Genomic DNA, 18,374 nt, shown 5'->3' on the forward strand with positions numbered 1-18,374 from the left:
GGAGAACAGTGGCCACATGACCATATGGTGAAGACCTTGCCCAGAAGCCAGGTGTGGTGGCTCACATCTATAATCCCAGCACTTTGGGAGACCTAGGTGGGAGGATCCCTTGAGCCCAAGAGTCGAGGCTATCCTGGGCAACTTGCCTCCACCCGTTTGCCCCATATCTACAAAATAATCAAAAAATTAGCCAGGCATAGCGGTGTGCACCTGTAATCCCAGCTACTTGAGGAGGCTGAGGTGGGAGGAGCAACTGAACCCAGGATGAGATTGCAGTAAGCTGTGACTACACCACTGTACTTCAGCCTGGGTGACAGAGTAAGACCGTGTCTCAAAAAAAAAAAAAAAAAAAAAAAAGAAAGAAAGGAAGAAAGAAGGAAAGAAAGAAAGAAAGAAAAAAAAGGCCTTTCCCATTGAATGAAGATGAAGACGGAATCCAATCATTTCTCAGCTATAGCCCCCCCTGCAGAGAACAGTGGGAGATCCCAAGTTCTTACCCAACTAGTGATCGGGTACAGGGCAGACCTGGATTAAACATTATACAAAAGAAGCGCCTGCTTAGGGCACAGGGAAGGGGAGCCCAAGTCCCACCTGCACTCACGTGGACCCTGCCCTAACTCCTTTGCTGCCATACTCCACTTCTGGCCATTTTTTGGTCATTGTCTTTAACTGCCATGCTCAAGTTTAATCTGCAAGGTTGGGGAAAAAGTTTTCTTCGGCATGGTGAGGGACTGAAGTTTAAAAGTTTGGCTTGAAGGTGCCATCACGTGTGTTTCTGTCTCACGGGGTGAAAGGGGGCCTGACGGTGGCCTTGCTTAGCACATTTGTTGGCCTGAATCAACAGGCCTTGGGATCACAAGGTCAGCAGGGAGGCCTGGAAAGCCTGCAGCACGCACTGAATGCTCAACACAGAAGCGTTGGCCTCACTGTTCACAGTCATCCTGGCTCACAAACGAGAGAGAGCCCAGGTTCCAGGGAAGGAAGCCCCAAAGGGCAGATCCAAGCATCTGCTCCAAAGGAAACTATTCTTTCAATTTTTAATTTATTTAGAAACAGGGTCTCACTATGTTGCCCAGGCTGGCATCAAACTCCTGAGCTCAAGTGATCCTCCCGCTTCTGTCTCCCAGTAGTGGGGACTACAGGCATGCGCCACCATGCCCAGCCAGAGAGAATTTTGAAGAAATATTGTGAGTTTCTATTTGAGAAGATGTTTTTCAAATATAAAGCTGGTGGTCTTTTAGAAACGGAACACCCACACCTCCTGCGATGCTCCCCCACATGCGCGAGAGGGACAGAGTGAATGGGCACTGCCCAGACCAGAGGGTGGGCCCTGTGCAGCAGGGTGCCCAGGGTGACAGGAGGGAAATGCCTCTAAGGTACAGAACATGGGGCTTTACAGTCTGGGGACAGCTGGACGGCTGCCCTTTCACCTGCTGGTGCAGCCTAGCCAGGCATCTCCTGGCATGGGCCACCAGGCTCAGCACTCACCTCCACTCCTTTACTCAGCTGACCGTAAGAAGAAAAGGAGCAAGCCTACCATTCCACCAGAGGCTTGAACAAAACTGCCTCCTTCACTCGACTTGTGATCCTTTCCCATCACAAAAGCTCACCTCAGTACCCAACAGGACGTGGGCCCAGTAAAGAATTATCTTCCCAGCACTTTGGGAGTCCAAGGCGGGTGGATCGCGAGCTCAAGAGATGGAGACCATTCTGGTCAACAAGGTGAAACCCCGTCTCTACTAAAAATACAAAAATTAGCTGGGCATGGTGGTGTGCGCCTGTAGTCCCAGCTACTCAGGAGGCTGAGGCAGGCGAATTGCTTGAACCGAGAAGGCGGAGGTTGTGGTGAGCCAAGATCGTGCCATTGCACTCCAGTCTGGGTAACAACAGCGAAACTCCGTCTCAAAAAAAAAAAAAAGAATTATCTTCCTCCTTCCTTCACATCCTGCCTGTATCTCATTTTTACCCCAGCATTTTCTTTTACTTAATCAAAAATGAAATGGGAACAAGGCAAGCAATGGCTGTGTGGCAGTGGGGGTGACAGTGGGCACTGCCTCTGTGTGCCTACCCCTGTCCTGAGGCCAGTCCTACCTTCCTTTGCAGATAAAGCCTCCTGGCTTCGGTGGCTGTACAGGAAAACTCATTTAAGACCAGGCTCTCCAGAGAGAGGAGATTGCTGTTCAGATGTTTGCAGAGCCACATTGCCTGAGGAAAGGAAAGAAGAAAAGAGCATTTTAGTAAAAACAATAAATACACAAATGACTCCATTAAAATGCCAGCCAGGTCCTTCCCTCTTGTACGGGAAAAGCTTGGCCATGGAGAAGCATAATTATTTCCAGCTGGAGGAAGGTCACCAAGGAAGGCCTAAGAGCCCTGCTCAGAGCATCTCTTCTCCCAGCACAAACTTAAATGAAGTGGGAAGACCTACAAGCGGGCTACATTTTAGCTGCCCTTGGCATGCTTTCCAAGCTCTATGGACCATGGGTTTCATCTGAAGGAAGATTTAGAGCAGGAACTTGGAGGACAGAACCTAAGGATGGGTAACAACCCACACTCAGTGTTCCTTTATTTTTTTCCTTAAAGATTGGGAGATGGCATGTGCTATCAATGGGATGTTTAGTTCATTGATAATTAACTCTATAGTCTATAAGGAGAGAGTAATTTTTTTTTTTTTTCCTTTGAGCCAGAGTTTCCCTCTTGTTGCCCAGGCTGGAGTGCAGTGGTGCCATCTCTGCTCACTACAACCTCCACTTCCCGGGTTAAAGCGATTCTCTTGCCTCAGCCTCCCAAGTAGCTGGGACAACAGGCACACACCACCATGCCCAGCTAATTTTTTGTATTTTTAGTACAGACAAGGTTTCACTGTGTTAGCCAGGATGGTCTCAATTTCCCGATCTGGTGATCTGCCTGCCTTAGCCTCCCAAAGTGCTGGGATTACAGGCATGAGCCACAGCGCCCGGCCCGGGAAGAATAAATTTTAAGGAAGAATAATGCATTGAAACATTCTTGACACCAAAATTGTGCTGATGACCATTTCATCATTGAGATGGTTCTGAAGGACCTTCCAGGGCCCGGGGCTGTGGTGAACCTTCATTCTTCCTGTTCCTGCTGCTGGGAAGCCTCGATGACAGCATTGGGAAGGAGGGCTCCTTTTTGACTGTACATCATCTTATCAGATCTATGTGTCTCCGAAGGCACTCAGGAGTGGCGACAGCAATTCACCAAAAGGCTTGTTGCTGAAACACCAGCTGCCAGGGCCTGACCTCGACAGGGAGGACAAACTCCATTGCTTCAGCCATGCTGGACTTGCTGAAAGCAGGTCTCTGTGCTCTGAATCTGCTCGGCCCAGCAGACTCCTACCAGTGACCAGAGAAGAGCTAGGACAGGGAACGAAGCACAGATGGCCCCAGAATTCAGATGTCAATGACAAAACAAGAGCCTCCACTGAGCAACTAGACTCTTCCAGAAAAGCAAGTTCAACGAGCTTCTCTGTCTAAATGGAGAATCTGTCATCCTCACTCCCACTGTCAGAATTACCTGGGGAGTGTGTTCTAACTACTAGTTTTTATGGGCTTTGCTCCAGGAGATTCTGATGATGTGGTCTGTAGGGCACTTCAGAAACCTGCATTTTTCATAGCACCCTGGAAATGCTAATGATCAGCAGGTCTGGGAGTCCCTGGCTTCGAATTGTGAAGCAGCAAAATGGTTGGATGCAGGTGGGTTGACTGCAAGAAGGCATGGAACCCTAAAGCCTGATACTGAGAAATCAAATAGAAAAACTGTAGCCCAACATAAGGATGAGCAATGGACAGATGGACAGGTGAGCAAAACAGCTATGCTAACTCCAAAAGCATAGCAGATGCAGGTTAGTTTGTATAAGGATCAGCCATTTTAACTCCTTTTCAGAAGAAGGGAAGGTGCCAGTTAATCGGGGGAACAGGCTGCCCCATCCTGTCCGTGACACATGCTCACAGCGATGACCCAGTCACAGAGGAAGGGTTCACTGATGTTTACCAACCAGGCTTTTAAAAGGTAAAAAGGGACTGGACGTGGTGCCTCACACCTGTCACCTTAGCAATTTGGGAGGCCAACGCAGGATCACAAGGTCAAGAGATCAAGACCATCCTGGCCAACAAGGTGAAACCCTGTCTCTACTAAAAATACAAAAATTAGCTGGGCATGGTGGTGTGTGCCTGTAGTCCCAGGTACTCGAGAGGCTGAGGCAGGAGAATCGCTTGAACCTGCAAGGCGGGGGTTGCAGTGAGCAGAGATCATGCCACTGCACTCCAGCCTGGTGACAGAGTGAGACTCCATCTCAAACAAAAATAAATATAAAAAATAAAAGGTAAAAAGGGTCCCATCTCAGACAAATAAAATGTTGACATGTTTCTGGCACTGTAAAATGGACCTTAGGCCAGGTGTGGTTCCTCACACCTATAATCCTAGCTCTTGGGGAGGCTGAGGTGGGCGAATCACCTGAGGTAAGGAGTTCAAGACGAGCCTGGACAACATGGTGAAACCCCATCTCTACTAAAAATACAAAAATTAGCTGGGTGTGGTGGTACATGCCTGTAGTCCCAGCTATTCAGAAGGCTGAAGCACAAGAATTGCTTGAACCCAGGAGGTGGAGGTTGCACCACTGCACTCCAGTCTGGGCAACAGAGTGAGACTCTGAAAAAAAAAAAAAAAGGGCCTTAAAGATTGAAGCCACAGATGAATAAAGCACACACCACCAGTTTCTGGACAGTGAATGCCTCTAGGGAGGGAGAGATGAAAAACGGTGGGAGAGGTGGACCCAAGCATTTGCTGCATCTTCAAAGATATGTTTTCTTCAAAATGGGGAGAGAATGGAACGATCCAAGATGGCTGATCGCTAACATCTCAGGATTGCAGCTCCCAGTGAAAATGCAGAGAATGAGAGGATGCCACACTTTCAGACAAATTTTGGTCGCTCACGGAGCAGAAGAATCCCAGTGGAGGAGCTGCATGGGTGGCCAGCACGACTCTTGTGGCCGGCGCAGCGGTTGTGCCGGCACCTCAGCACAGCAGCTCTTAGTGCAGAGTAAACGGGACTGGTTCCCCTTCTGACCGAGGTTTGGAGCTCCAGGAAGGCAGAGTCACCTATTATGGACTCAAGAAGGAAGCCAGACTGGAGATTCCCGGGCAGAAAAGCACCATCAGTCTTAACACTGCTGTTTTGGCCGGCATAGTGGGTTGCTCATATTTCGGCCCTGGGAATGAACAACTTGGATGTCCACTCAGAGACCTAATTTGAAAGTTGGTAATTACAAAGACGACAGGTGGATAAATTTACAATGATGGGAAGAAACCAGCGTAAAAAGACTGAGAATACTCAAAATCAGAATGCCTCTGCCTCTAAAGACGATCACAGTTCCTCATCAACAAGGGAACAAGACTTGATGGAGAACAAGCGCATCCCCAATAACAGAATCAGGCTTCAGGACATGGATAATAAGAAATTTCTGTGAGTTAAAAGAACATGTTGTAGCCCCATGTAAAGAAACTAAGAACTTTGAAAAAAGGTTTGATGAAATCCTAATGAGAATAGACAACTTAGAGAGGAATATGAGTGAATTAATGGAACTGAAGAATATAATACAGGAACTCCGAGAAGTATGCACAGGGTTAAACGCTCAAATTGTTCAAGCAGAAGAAAGGATATCAGAGGTCGAAGTCCAACTTAATGAAATAAAACGAGAAGACAAGATTAGAGAAAAAAGGATAAAAAGGAATGAGCAAAGTCTCCAAGAAATGTGGGACTATGTGAAAAGACCGAATTTACGTTTGATAGGTATACCTGAATGTGACGGAGAGAATAAATCCAAGCTGGAAAATATTCTTCAGGTTATTATTCAGGAAAATTTTCCTACACTAGCAAAGCAGGACAATATTCAACCCCAGGTAATAGAGAGAACACCACAAAGATATTCCTCAAGAAGAGCAACCCCAAGGCACATACTCGTTAGATTCACCAGGGTTGAAACGAAGGAGAAAATACTAAGGGCAGCCAGAGAGAAAAGTAAGGTTACCCACAAAGGGAAGCCTATCAGATTTACAGCAGATCTCTCAGCAGAAACTCTACAAGCCAGAAGAGAGTGGGGGCCAATATTCAACATCCTTAAAGAACAGAACTTTCAGCCCAGAATTTCATATCCAGCCAAACTAAGCTTTACAACTGAAGGAAAAATAAAATCTTTTATGAACAAGCAAGTACTCAGAGATTTTATTACCACCAGGCCTGCTTTACAAGAGCTTCTGAAAGAAGTATTACACATAGAAAGAAACAACCAGTATTAGCCTTTCTAAAAACATAAAGAAGAATTTACATCAACGAATGGATAAAACAGCCAGTTAACATCAAATGGCAGTAACCCTAAATTTAAATTGACTGAATCCCCCAATGAAAAGACACAGCCAAAACCCAATGGCATGTTACATCCAGACCCATTTCACATGCAAGGATACACAAAGACTCAAAACAAAGGGATGGAGAAAGATTTACCAACCAAATGGAGAGCAAAAATAAATAAATACATAAAAAGCAGGAGTTGCAATTCTCGTATCGGATAAAATAGATTTTAAAGCAACAAAGATATAGTGGTAAAAGGATCAATGCAACAACAAGAGCTAATGATCCTAACACCCAGACACATAGAGACTTAGACTCAATGAGACAGAAAATTAATAAGGATATCAAGGACTCAAACTCAGATCCAGAACAAGTAAACTTAATAAATATTTATAGAGCTCTCCACTTTAAATACAAAAAAATACACATTCTTGTCAATACCACATCACACCTACTCATAGGTTTAAATGAAACATTGATTGGCCATTAATAATACCCATTTTTTTTTTAGAATAAAGCAACATTTCCATTCTCTCTCCCTCTTTTTCTTCCTCTTTCTTCCTCTCCTTCACTCCTTTTTTTTCTTTCCTTCTCTCAAAAAAAGAAAAAAAAGAAATCAACTTGTAGACCTCTAGATTCAACTTTATGAATCTAGCAATGTCTCTCTCATTGCCTGATTTCCTTCCTTCCCTTCTCTCCCTCCCTCCCTCCCTTCCTTCCTGCCTCCCTTCCTCCTTTCCTTCCTCCCTCCCTTCCTCCTTTCCTGCCTTCCTCCCTTCCTCCCCCCAAAAAAAAACCAAACAAAACAAACAAAAACAAAATGGGGAGAGAATAAACAAAGCAAATATGATGAGATGCTAAATTTGCATAAAATCTGGGAGTTGGGTACACGAATATCAATGATATTGTTTGCTGTGCTTTTCTGATTCTTTAAAATATTTCACAATTAAAATGTTCAGAGTGAATCGTAGGATTTCAAGTCCGTCTGTGAAATGTGTACTGTCGCACCCAGCACTTCTACTTCTGGAAATTTATCCTACGGATATCACAAAGGGTGTGCAAGGATAGTGCATATGCAGGCAAGAAAAAGCTCTGGGAAGTATATCCAAGCGTGTTACGGGAATGCGTATCTCTGGATGGTCGGGGAATTATATTTTTGGTCTTTCGCAGTTTCTAGGTTTTCTGCTATGAATACACACTACCTTTTGTAATAAGCAGAAAATAAGGAGGAGGAGAAGGAAAAGAAGAAAAGCTCAGTTATGCTGCAAATTCATGGAGGTGCAGTCTCATTCCAGCTCAGGAGGATAAATGAGATACTACAGTATCACAACACTTAATATGATACACTTACTATGGTTGTTTTCCCCGAGGCCGGTGGACCTAATATTACAATCCTCGGCACTGTGGAATAAAAAGATTTGAATGTCACCACTCAACATGACAAGCAGCCTTCCACGTCTGCACTACTCGGGGTGTACTAATTTTTTTCCTCCCCAGATTTCATTTTCTGCCAGTGACACGGCCATTTGTAACCCAGCAGCTCAGAGGCGCTCCTGCCACGGAACATATTCTCTGTGTTTAGAGAGCTTAGTGATCACCAAGATGGTTTATTCTTCTACCTCCAAGGGGACATGGACATGGTAACTCATAAATATCAAGAACAATTGGGATTTCAAACAAAAAGCATTTTAAATAAGAACTTTGTCTGAGGGAGGCTCTCTCCAATAAAGCTGTAATTTATGTAAATTGACCTTAGAATTTTTTTTTATGTTTATGCCTTTTTATTTGGCAAATTTTATTCCCCATGATTTTACAGAGGGAAGTAATGGGAAAAGCCTGGAGTGTTTGGGCCAGATTTATAAAACCCAGGTTTTATAAACCGACGGACATTTCTATACAAATGGAAGACAATGGCAGTGTGTTTGATTTTAGTCTTGGCTGGTTTTGGTCCCACAGAATTCTTAACCCAGGCTACTAACAAGAGTGGGATGTGAACCAAGAGCTCCTGGACCCGTGACCCAGAGTCTGGGCTCACCCGGCAGGTGAAGCTCTGGGGGCAGGCCCAGGCCTTGGCCATCATGGAAGCTGGAAAGGCATTTTCAGCTTCTGGTGGGGGAGAGCCAGGGCAGAGATTCAGCGGCCCTTTCTCTGTTCAAGGCCTGTAAGCTGAGGCATAGCTTTCCAGGGCCCTCCCCGTAGGTGAGAGAAGCCGCTGTGGGTGGAAATACTGCTTACAGGACAAGTCTGGGAACGAGCGGACTTTGAGGCCAGTCGTCAGGTGAGAGGACAAGGTAAGATGGAGCTAGAGTGGCTGCTGGCGACCAGAGAAGAGATGACCAGCATGGTGAGAAGGGTGCTGGAAGGCATCACATTTGGGTCGAAATGAAGGGAACAGCAGTGGGGTCTGCACAGACGCACCCACACTGCCTGTGTGCTGAACACCATCTTGATTGTGCCAGCTCTCCCTCCTTATAGGGAGCTGGTAACCTTGGCCGCCTGGCCCCTGACCCAAGGGGACAGATGAACAGATGTCCACTGCAACTCACATGAGCCTCTAACGTCTGCATGAGAGCCCCTTCCGGCCAGGCTTCTGGGAGGGAATCTTGTCTCAGTGGAGGAAGGAGGTACATGGCCTTCTAGTTTGGAGGCAGACACAGAAAAGGAGCTGGACAATGTCCTTTTGGCCAGTAATTTAATGGTTAGCACATCTACAGCCAGTGGCTGCTTGGGTTTAAATGGATCTTTGTCCAAATTCATGGTACCTTCTCATTTTTGGAGGAAGTAAAGGTAACTCACTGAATGATCCTCTCCTCTGACCTCAGAAACTGTGGACCTTCCTATTCTCCCTATGGCTGTTCCCTCCACATTCCTGCCTTGCCACCTGTCATTTCCCATCAGGAACGTCCTCCCTCCCCAGCGCCCGGCACCCCCAGCCTCTCACTCCCTCTCCCTCCCTGAGATCCTTGTTCTTGCTCCCTGTGGTGGCCCGTGATCAAGTGGCAGGCTGCTGCAGCCTTCCACGCTAGTGAATGTCATCATGCTGCTGGGAAACAGGAGGAGTCGCTGTCTCCACAGGAAGAGAAGCTCCCAAGGGCAGAGACGGAGTCTCATCTTCCTGGATCACCCCATGGCAGCTGGAACTGTGAGGAGCCACACACAGTGAGCTTCAGGACCACCTCCTTGGCTGTCCCCATCTTGTTCTATGATCACTGAGTGTTTGTCACCTTTGTCACCACCATTACCATGGTCTTAAAAAGGGCCCCCTCTGCTGGTCAGCATGTTTGGGTACAAGTGCAGGAATTGGATGAGTCAAGAAAAGAAGGGGGGTTGATTGCTCACTACTGCAATCCCAGCAGTTTGGGAGACTGAAACGGGCAGATCACTTGAGGTCAAGAGTTCGAGACCAGTCTGGCCAACATGGTGAAACCCTGTCTCTACTGAAAATACAAAAAATTAGACAGGTGTGGTGGCGCATGCCTGTAATCCCAGCTACTTGGGAGGCTGAGGCAGGAGAATCACTTGAACCCAGAAGGTAGAGGTTGCAGTGAGCTGAGATCATGCCACTGCACTCCAGCCTGGGTGACAGAGCAAGACTTTGTCTCAAAATATCTGTGTCAATTGATCAGTCGATCAATAGATAAGTAGATAGATATAAAACCAGCATGGCTCACAGAGTCCTGCACAGGGTGGGGAGCCAGGCCCTCAGGGCTACCCCACAGGAATAACACCCCGAGCAAGACCGCCAGATGGGCTGGGGAGACACCAGACAGTGCAGCCCGTGCCCATGATGCCACTGACACATGTGGGCATGGTGCTGCCATCAACCATGCTGCCCGTCCCCCCAGGAACCAGGCCCTGCAGAGCTGCCAGGAAGTGTTCTGGGACCTGCTGTGATTCTGAGTCTGGCAGGTGAAGCTCTGGTGGCAGGCTCAGGCCCTGACTGTCATGGAAGCTGGGAAGGTGTTTTTAGCTTCTGGGGTGGGAGCCAAGGTGGGCATTCAGTGGCCTTCTCTCTGTTCTAGGGCTGTGGCCAGGGCAAGGCCTTCCAGGGCCCTCCCTGTGGGTGAGAAAAGCCACTCTAGGAAATGGTAGGAAACACTGCTTGCAGGACAAGTCTGGAAACAAGGTGGCTTTGAGGACATGTGGTCAGGTGAGAGAATGAGGTGAGATGGGAGCCAGGATGCCTTGGGAGGTTTGTGGGGAGGAGTGGAAGGAAGGTTGTTCAGTGTGGAGGAGCCTTGGCTCATGAGAAAGAAGGCTCACCTGGACCATAGGGAGAGCACCTGCTTGGCCAAAGTCGGATGAGGGAGCAGTGGGGAACCTGGGTCTGCTCATGCAGCACCACCTGCTGCCTCTCCAGGGCTCTGACCACAGGCCCTGCTGAAGCTCCTCCAAACACAGACAAGACCCAACGGGACTCAGTGGGCACAGAGCCTGAGGGGCAGGGAGATGCAGCTCCGCAGCAGCCTTGGGGAATGAACCTGACTCCTGAGTTACGCATTCGCCTGAGAGTTGCTGGGCTGGGGGCTTCAGGGAAACCCTCCCCTTCCAGGTTCCTGTAAGTGGCACCCAAATGGTACACATCTATGAACATACTTTAAAAGGGGAACATCCAGGGCCTTTCTCCCCACCTAATTTCTCCCACACATTTATGTGATTAATTTCAGTTTCTTAAAATCTAACACCTTGAAACTCTGGCCCTGCTCATGAGTAATTATTTATAAACAGTGTCATAAAAGGCTGCTTGACTGCCAAGAGTAATCAACTTCTTCCAACCACTTCAAAGGAAATCAAAAAACCTTTCCATCCACAGATCCTTTTGAGGTTTAACTAGGAGCATGATTTAAAATTCACAAGAAAACCCTTAGGTATTGGAGCTCTAATACACGGCTTTCTTGGACAAATGTTTGATAAAAAACGAAACATACCATTATATACACCATCGCCTGCTTTAATATTGCCCAGGGCTACTGTAAATGCTCACTTTGTACTAAATCTGCTTTTCTGGCGGTGAAGGGGCTGCCAGCCCATGTGCTGAGCTCCCTCTGCTCCCTCATGTGCTCACTCACCGCGATGAGTCCGGGGCCTCCTCTCCCTCTACACCAGTCACCAGCCACGTCACTGCATGTGGCAGTTAATCCCAGGCCCAGAAAGAGGAAGGGCTAAGGTCCTGGCTATAGTTAGCACAGGCTGCTGCGTGGCTGGAAGGGGGCAGGATGACCTGACACATCAGCCCAGAGGAACAAAAACACACATTGGACGTCATGGGTCTCTCCAGGCCTCCCACACTCTTCAAGGACACATGAGGATTGGGCTTAGCTGATTCGAGGCTTCTCCCCACTCCTAGATGAGTCGCCAAGGCAGGGTAGTCTCCCCTCCTCCTTCCCATTTCTGCTCCACTTGTCTGCAGAGGCTTGGGAAAAGGGAGAGAAACCCATGGGTGTCCCTCTCTTCTTTCCATTTCAGTGGTTGGAACTTGAGCCAAAGGACAAAATGTTTCAACATCCACAAAAGCCACCAGCTGAGGGCCTGCAGTGGAGTACAGGGCTGTGGGGAAGAAACAAACTCCCCAAAACAGTGGTTCCTGGGACCCAGTGACTCTACTCCCTGAGAGCATCTGGGCCAAGAGCTTGACTCAGCTATTGAGGAGGACAGACAAGAGGCTGGCCCCCAGCTAGAGATGGCACGAGGCAGATCTGGATCCCTCATCCCTGTTCGAGAGCAACGGAGCAGGTGCAATGCAGAGAAAGGAGCAAGGGATCCATAGAGGGAGCCTCTGGGAAGCCCCAGACCTGCGGGTGAAGGGAAAGGGGTGCTGACAAGAGTGGGAAGAGGAGATGAAGGGACAGAGGCGGCGGCAGGAGTGGCTGTCCAGCTGACATCAACTACACTGTGTCCAAACCAGAAAGATGATGTTTAAAACTTCAAAATCCTGATGAAGTGGATAGTTTGACATTGAAATTAAAGCTGCACACAGAGGAGCAAGATCAAAACATAAAGAAATGATTGAATCTGCCTCAAATTTCTTGAGATTCAAGACTCTTGAATTTCTAGGCTGGGGAACTAGGTAAGCCTTGATCTTAGTGGTTTAAGGACACAGACGGCAGGGCACAGTGGCCCATGCCTGTAATCCCAGTGCTTTGGGAGGCCAAGGCAAGAGGATCACTTGAGCTCAGGAGCACAGACCAGCCTTGGCAACACAGTGAAACCCCATCTCTGTAAAAATATTTTAAAAATTAGCCAGTGCAATAGCATGCGCCTATAGTCCCAGCTACTCAGGAGGCTGAGGTGGGAGGATCGCTTGAGCCCAGGAGGTCAAGGATGTAGTAAGCTATAATTACCCCACTGTACTCCAGCTTGAGCAACAGAGTGAGACCCTGTCTCTAAAAAAAAAAAAAAGAGAGAGAGAGAGAAGGGCAGGAAAAAAAGAGAAGAGCACAGGGCACGCCCCAAGTAGGATTTTCAAACAGTAGGAAGTGTCAGTGCAACCTAATTTATGAGAGTTCAAGTGGTCACGTTATTATCAGGCACATTTTTTTTTAGAAAGGTTCATTATGTTGCCCAGGGTGGAGTGCAGTGGTATTCAAGGTGCAGCCGTGGCACTGTGGTTTCAAACTCCTGGCCTCAAGCGATCCTGCCGTGTCAGCCTACCAAGTAGCTGGAGCTACAGGTGCACTACCACACCCAGCTTTCAAGCACAAAATTTTTTTTTTTTTTTTTGAGACAGGGTCTCACTCTGTCACCCAGGCTGGAGTGCAATGGCAAATTCTTGACTCACTGTAACCTCCGCTTCCCAAGTTCAAGTGATTCTCCTGCCTCAGTCTCCTGAGTAGCTGGGATTACAGGCATGTGCCACCATGCCCAGCTAATTTCTGTATTTTTAGTAGAGATGGGGTTTCACCATGTTGGCCCAGCTGGCAAGCACAGTTTTTAATTCAGATAAATCTATCAAGCTTTTCACCGGTGGAAACTCGACATCGTATCCCTGGAAGCCCCCTACCCACGCGTGCATCAGGGATGTCCCATTCCTTCAGCCACCACTGACCAGACCAGAGCTTCACGGCTTCCCTCTGGGTTAACCAAACACATCCGCTTTACAAATGAGGAAAGTGAGGTCAAAGAGCAACCCTCTCTCATGGTCTCCATATTTTCAGATGAGTGAGCTGAAGGGTCCCTGGCAGTGGCGGGGGTAGGGCGGCAGGAGAGGCCTGCACTGCACCGTGAGGTTGACTTTTAGTTTTACTTTAATTTACTGTAGCTGTTGCTTGGCCCTTTTTTCACTTTTATTTTGTGTTTCCTTTTGCTTTGCTTTCCCTTTGCTGTCCATCCTTTCTCTGGTGCTGGCAGTGTAAGATAGTTGCGTGGAGGCAGGGATGCTGTCCACAGCCCTGGAATAACACCCAAGCCTCCATGGAGGCGAGGGGAGTGTGGGAACTCCTTCCTTGGCAAATGGAGTCAGTGAGGCCTGGGGTTGAGCCTAAGTCTGCAGCAGTAAGGAACACTCAGGAGGGCAGGGTGACTTTAACACCCACCCTAAGAGCAGGTGAATCTGGAGAGGCAGAACCTCCCACCTGTGCCATATAATAAACAGCCAACCAGAGAAAGGAGGTCTCTAAGAGTCGCTGCAGGACAGAATAAACTGCACTAGGAAGGTGGGGTTGGGGAGACGGAAAATGAGACACCGGGAAGGGGGTTCCAAGGCTGCCCCAGCACCGCTCCACCCCTGCCCGGGCACATGGACTCTCAGTCAACATCTGCTGAATGAGGCAATGCCCAGTGAATCGGCCATTTGTGCCTAACTAGAGGCTCAGAAAAGGGTCTCTTTGCGGCCCCTTTGTAGGGACTCTCTTTGAATCTGCCCACTTAGTTCCATGCAGTGGCATCGGGACCTAAGAGTCCATCATTCTGCTGCTCCGCAGCCAGGCCTGGATGTGTCAGGACCCCCTGCGGTGCACAAGAAAAAGGCTCAGAACCTCCTCTCTCCTTTGTTTCTCTTTCCTTCCTTCCCTCCCTCCCTCCTTTCTTTCTTCTTTCTCTTTCTCTTTATTTCTTCCTAGCGTCATTTCTCACCTTGGGCCTTCTGAACCTCTGCACTGGGCATCTCAGGCCTCTGTCTTCAGCTGTACCAACTGCTAATTTCACTGGTAAGCTGTAGCTCCTTCAAAGCAGCTAATGCTCCAATGAAAGAAACATAAAAGCTCCAAGACATCAGTCCTCCCCAACAGCTCACAGTGGACAGGACTGATCCTCTCTTGGCAAATCGACTGTGGACTGGAGTAGAATGGAGGGACCTTCCTTGTGTGAGCGCCTCCCTCCTCCCCGGTTCTGTGCTCTGGCCTTGGGTCTGGCTGATCTGGTCGATTGCAAAGGTTTGGGGAGCTCGGAAAGTCATTAACAGGTGCCAATGATGAGACTGTGGGAAAAGCCCAAGTGCTTACCTGTCTAGGTAGACCAGAAACCAAACTTACACCTGACAAGTAGAGTGATGAGAGAGCTGAAACCTAACGCGACATCAGCTAGGGCAGGCAAAAGCATTAATAATTGATTCCATAGGCCATTCTAGGGTTTTCATTTTAATAACTTGGCAAGAAAATTTTTACAAGTTGGGCTCCAAAAGAAACTAAGGCATTTTTCAATTAACCGCCACCTCAAGTTGTTGAAACCCCTCCCTTCTGACCTCCCTTCAGACACAGGTAGGACAGAATGGTGCTCAGCTATTCTCAGGGTAGGGTAGGGTCCCTGAAGAGGAGGAGGAGGCAGCAGCAGAGGAGTTGGGGAAGAAGGGGAAGGAGGAGGAGGGAAGGGGAAGATGGGGAGGGGATGCCCCAGCCAGTGCTCACCATTGTCGTTGTCTCTATGCAGGTGCTGGATCATGAAGGGGATGGGGTCCTCAGGCTGGTGGATCAAAAGTTGCTCCAGCATGTTCTGTAGGTACACGGCAGACACCCAGGTTATTACTACCTGCAGGGACACCTGGTCACCAAAGATACTAGCTATGGGGTCTGCTTTCTCCACTGCACCCCACCAAACATGCCTTCAGCCTGGGACCCAGCTCCTGCCAAAACTGGCATCTGCTTGGGTCCTCATGCTTGGCCACGTGGTGCTGCTGGGGAGCCCCTAGAGGGAGGCAGAAGTGAAGGAGCCTCGCCCTGATTCAGAGTAGGCAGTCCCAAGGCCCTCTCCCCTGGGGCCCTTTGGGCTTCCCAGACGAGCCTTCTCCAAGTTCTCAAGCACCACCATTCCCCTCAGAGCCTTAGCCGATGAAGCTTCTTCCTCATTTTCATCCTGGCTAATTTCTGCTCAGTCTCAGATCTCAATGGTAACATACCTTCTTGAGTATGTGCACTAGGTAAATATGTCAGATGCTCCTGTACCTGCCTGCAGGCATTGCCATGTTCCATGCCTCACCCTGTCCCTACTCATCAAGCCATCATTCTCCCAGCAGGCCATGGGTTCTGTGGGCCTCCTTGTCTACCTAGAGCCCTCCTGGCACCCCAATGCCTGGCAGTGATAGCAGATGCCCAGTGCAGATGTTTGTTGGGGAACAGACCGTCACCACTCCCTGTGTCCCTCCAGAATGGAATGGAATATTTACCAGCCAGATTTCTAAATAGTCCTGGGATATTCTGGCCATTTCATCTAATCAGGCAAACATATCAAGGGAAAGTGGTTTCTGGGGCTGCAGAACCCTAGGCACAGAAATGAGAGGGAGCTGACAGCAGCTGTGCTGTCACAATAAGGGGTATCCTTCAGCCCCAGGGACAAGGAGGGAGAGGGGCTCCAGTCCTCTGGGAGTGAAGGGAGTGTGGGGCAAGAAAAACAGCACCGAGCCATGAGAAGTCTTGGTTCCAGCCCCGCTGTATCTCATTAGCAAGTCCCTTCCCTTTTCTGAGCCTCAGCTTCTCTACCTGTTCAGTAGCACAGCTGGAGCAAATTCATGTTTGTAGATCACTGGTGCGATGGAATGAGATGATTTTAGATGGTTCACATATAAATATTTTAAATTTCATGTTTAAATAATCATGTATTTAATGTGTATTGGAAAACTAAGTACATCAAATGTATAATTTCAAGGATATCACTTAGGAGGAGGCAAAAGCAGCTATTTAATTTTTTAAAAGTTGAGTTGATTTCAACAAGTGATTAGTTCAAATGGAAATGCAGTAGTGGTAATGCAAATCTGTACATGTGATAAATGCACAGAACTGTATGCACGACGAAAACATCAATGCAGGCAAAAAAGGAGGGAATCCAAATCAGGTCACAGTCCAGGTAATCCTACTGTACCGATGCCAGTTTCCCGGTTTTCACAATGTCCTACAGTTATGTTAGATGTTATCATTGGGGTTATTGGGGGAGACCAGATATCCATATTTTTTAACTTCCTGTGAATCTAAAATTATTTTAAAATAAAAAGTATAAAAAATGAAAATGGTCAAAACCATGGAGGGAATACACGGATGACTAAAACTGGAAAAATGGACTAAAAGCTTTCTTGTTGGGAGGCTGAGGCAGAAGGACTGTTTGAGTCCAGGAGTTCAAGACCAGCATGGGCAACATAGCAAGACCTCATCTCTACTAAAATAAAACATAAAAAAAAAAAAAAGATTAGCCAGGTATGGAGGCCTGCACCTGTAGTATCAGCTTCTCTGGAGGGGTCTGAGGCAGAAGGACTGCTTGAGCCCAGGAGTTCAAGGCTGCAGTAAGCCATGACTGCAGCACTGCACTCCAGCCTGGGCAACAGTGCAAGACCCTGTTTCAAAATAAATAAAAGCTTTCTTGAGCAATTCCTTCAACAATCACTGTGGAAAACACATCAGGTTCCCTAGAGTAGACTACAGGGCTCCTGATGCTCCCCCATCCTGCCCTGACCTGTTGACTTCTAACCCAACTAGCTATTTTATTTGTGATTGGCCACTCAAGCAGTTTTAGGAATCTCTAGCTCTCCCTCGGTATCATTTAACACTTTCCAAGGGAAACATGTTTGCTGAAGGTACAGCTTTCTTAGTCAGGGCTCAGCTATCCAGTGTGCAGGGTAGAGGCTTGCATGACCATAGACACCACCATGCCCTCCCTGCCATGCCCCTGGGGATGGGGTGTACCCTGAGAAGCAGACAAATGTTCTGGAAGCTGAGCTCCAGCTTCCCTTTGCCTCTCAGAATCTTTGAGTGGCTGAGAGTTCTTCCCCTCCAGCTCCTGAAGGCCTTGACCTCCATCAAGTGCAGAAGGGAAAACTGAGGCCCCAGCGGGGGCGGGGCCTCGGCCTCGACTAAGGTCACACGGTGAGCTACAGGGGCCCAGTCACAGACCTGGACCCAGGATGAGAGCTTCGGAGCTGCTGGGGACGTCTGACCCTGAGGAGGAGGGGCCAGGGTGGGAGATGCTGCTGTCCCAAAGGCGGCCCTCTCAGAGGATGGAGATGCTGGCTTGAACTCGGACAACGCCCACCTCAGAAACCTGGGCCGAGAAACTCCCCACAAATTCGACAGATGGGAATTGTCAGCGTCAGGAGAGCCCCGGGAGACCACCTCCAGTAACCTGGCATTTCACATGTGGGGAAACCGAGAAAAGGAAAGGACTGGTTTCAGACCATAAGGCCCGCTGGCGGCACAGCCAGGGCCAAAATCCCGGCCCGAGTGGCCCCCTGCCTTCCCCGGGTCCGCCTGAGGCCGACCCAAGCAGGGCCAGAGGGCGTCCCCAGCTCGAGGGCCCCCTCGGGGTCACGGCGATACACGAATCCGACACCCAGAGTTGGGCTGCTTCGTGGGCTCCCGACTCGGCCCCAGCTGCGGCTCCCGGCCGCGCACCCGACGTCGCAGTGGAGGTTCCCGAGCCGCCGCCGACGTCGCGACAGGCAGGGCTGTCAGGTCACCTGCATCAACTCGAAGATGTGGTTCGCCTCCCCGTACTGCGGCATCTCGGGTGGGATACGGTGCGGGGCTGTAGTCGCGTCCATGCAGCCGTCGCGGCGCGCCGCTCCCTAGTAACAGCGTCGCTAGGGCCG

At 48.7% G+C, this 18,374-nt stretch overlaps 1 protein-coding gene across 10 annotated transcripts in view; it reads right to left on the reverse strand.

Annotated features, from left to right (window-relative positions):
* Nucleotides 1-18,361, reverse strand: part of AK8 (adenylate kinase 8) — a 159,646-nt gene extending 141,285 nt beyond the window's left edge. For 3 of the 10 annotated variants that reach the window (XM_035261313.3, XM_035261307.3, XM_078330571.1), the window contains exons 1-4: nt 18,178-18,361; nt 15,211-15,295; nt 7,722-7,771; nt 2,092-2,205 (exon numbers count right to left, since the gene is read on the reverse strand). In XM_035261313.3, coding sequence (XP_035117204.2) covers nt 2,092-2,205; nt 7,722-7,771; nt 15,211-15,292 — 246 coding nt within the window. In that variant the 5' untranslated portion in view covers nt 15,293-15,295; nt 18,178-18,361. Of the gene's footprint in view, nt 1-2,091; nt 2,206-7,721; nt 7,772-15,210; nt 15,296-17,679; nt 17,844-18,177 lie in introns of those variants that run through there. The other 7 variants (XM_078330592.1, XM_035261328.3, XM_078330598.1 and 4 more) reach the window with 5 other exon arrangements.
* Nucleotides 18,362-18,374: the final 13 nt, after the last annotated feature.

This window comes from Callithrix jacchus, chromosome 1 (assembly GCF_049354715.1).
Source record: "Callithrix jacchus isolate 240 chromosome 1, calJac240_pri, whole genome shotgun sequence".
Taxonomy (NCBI): domain Eukaryota; kingdom Metazoa; phylum Chordata; class Mammalia; order Primates; family Cebidae; genus Callithrix; species Callithrix jacchus.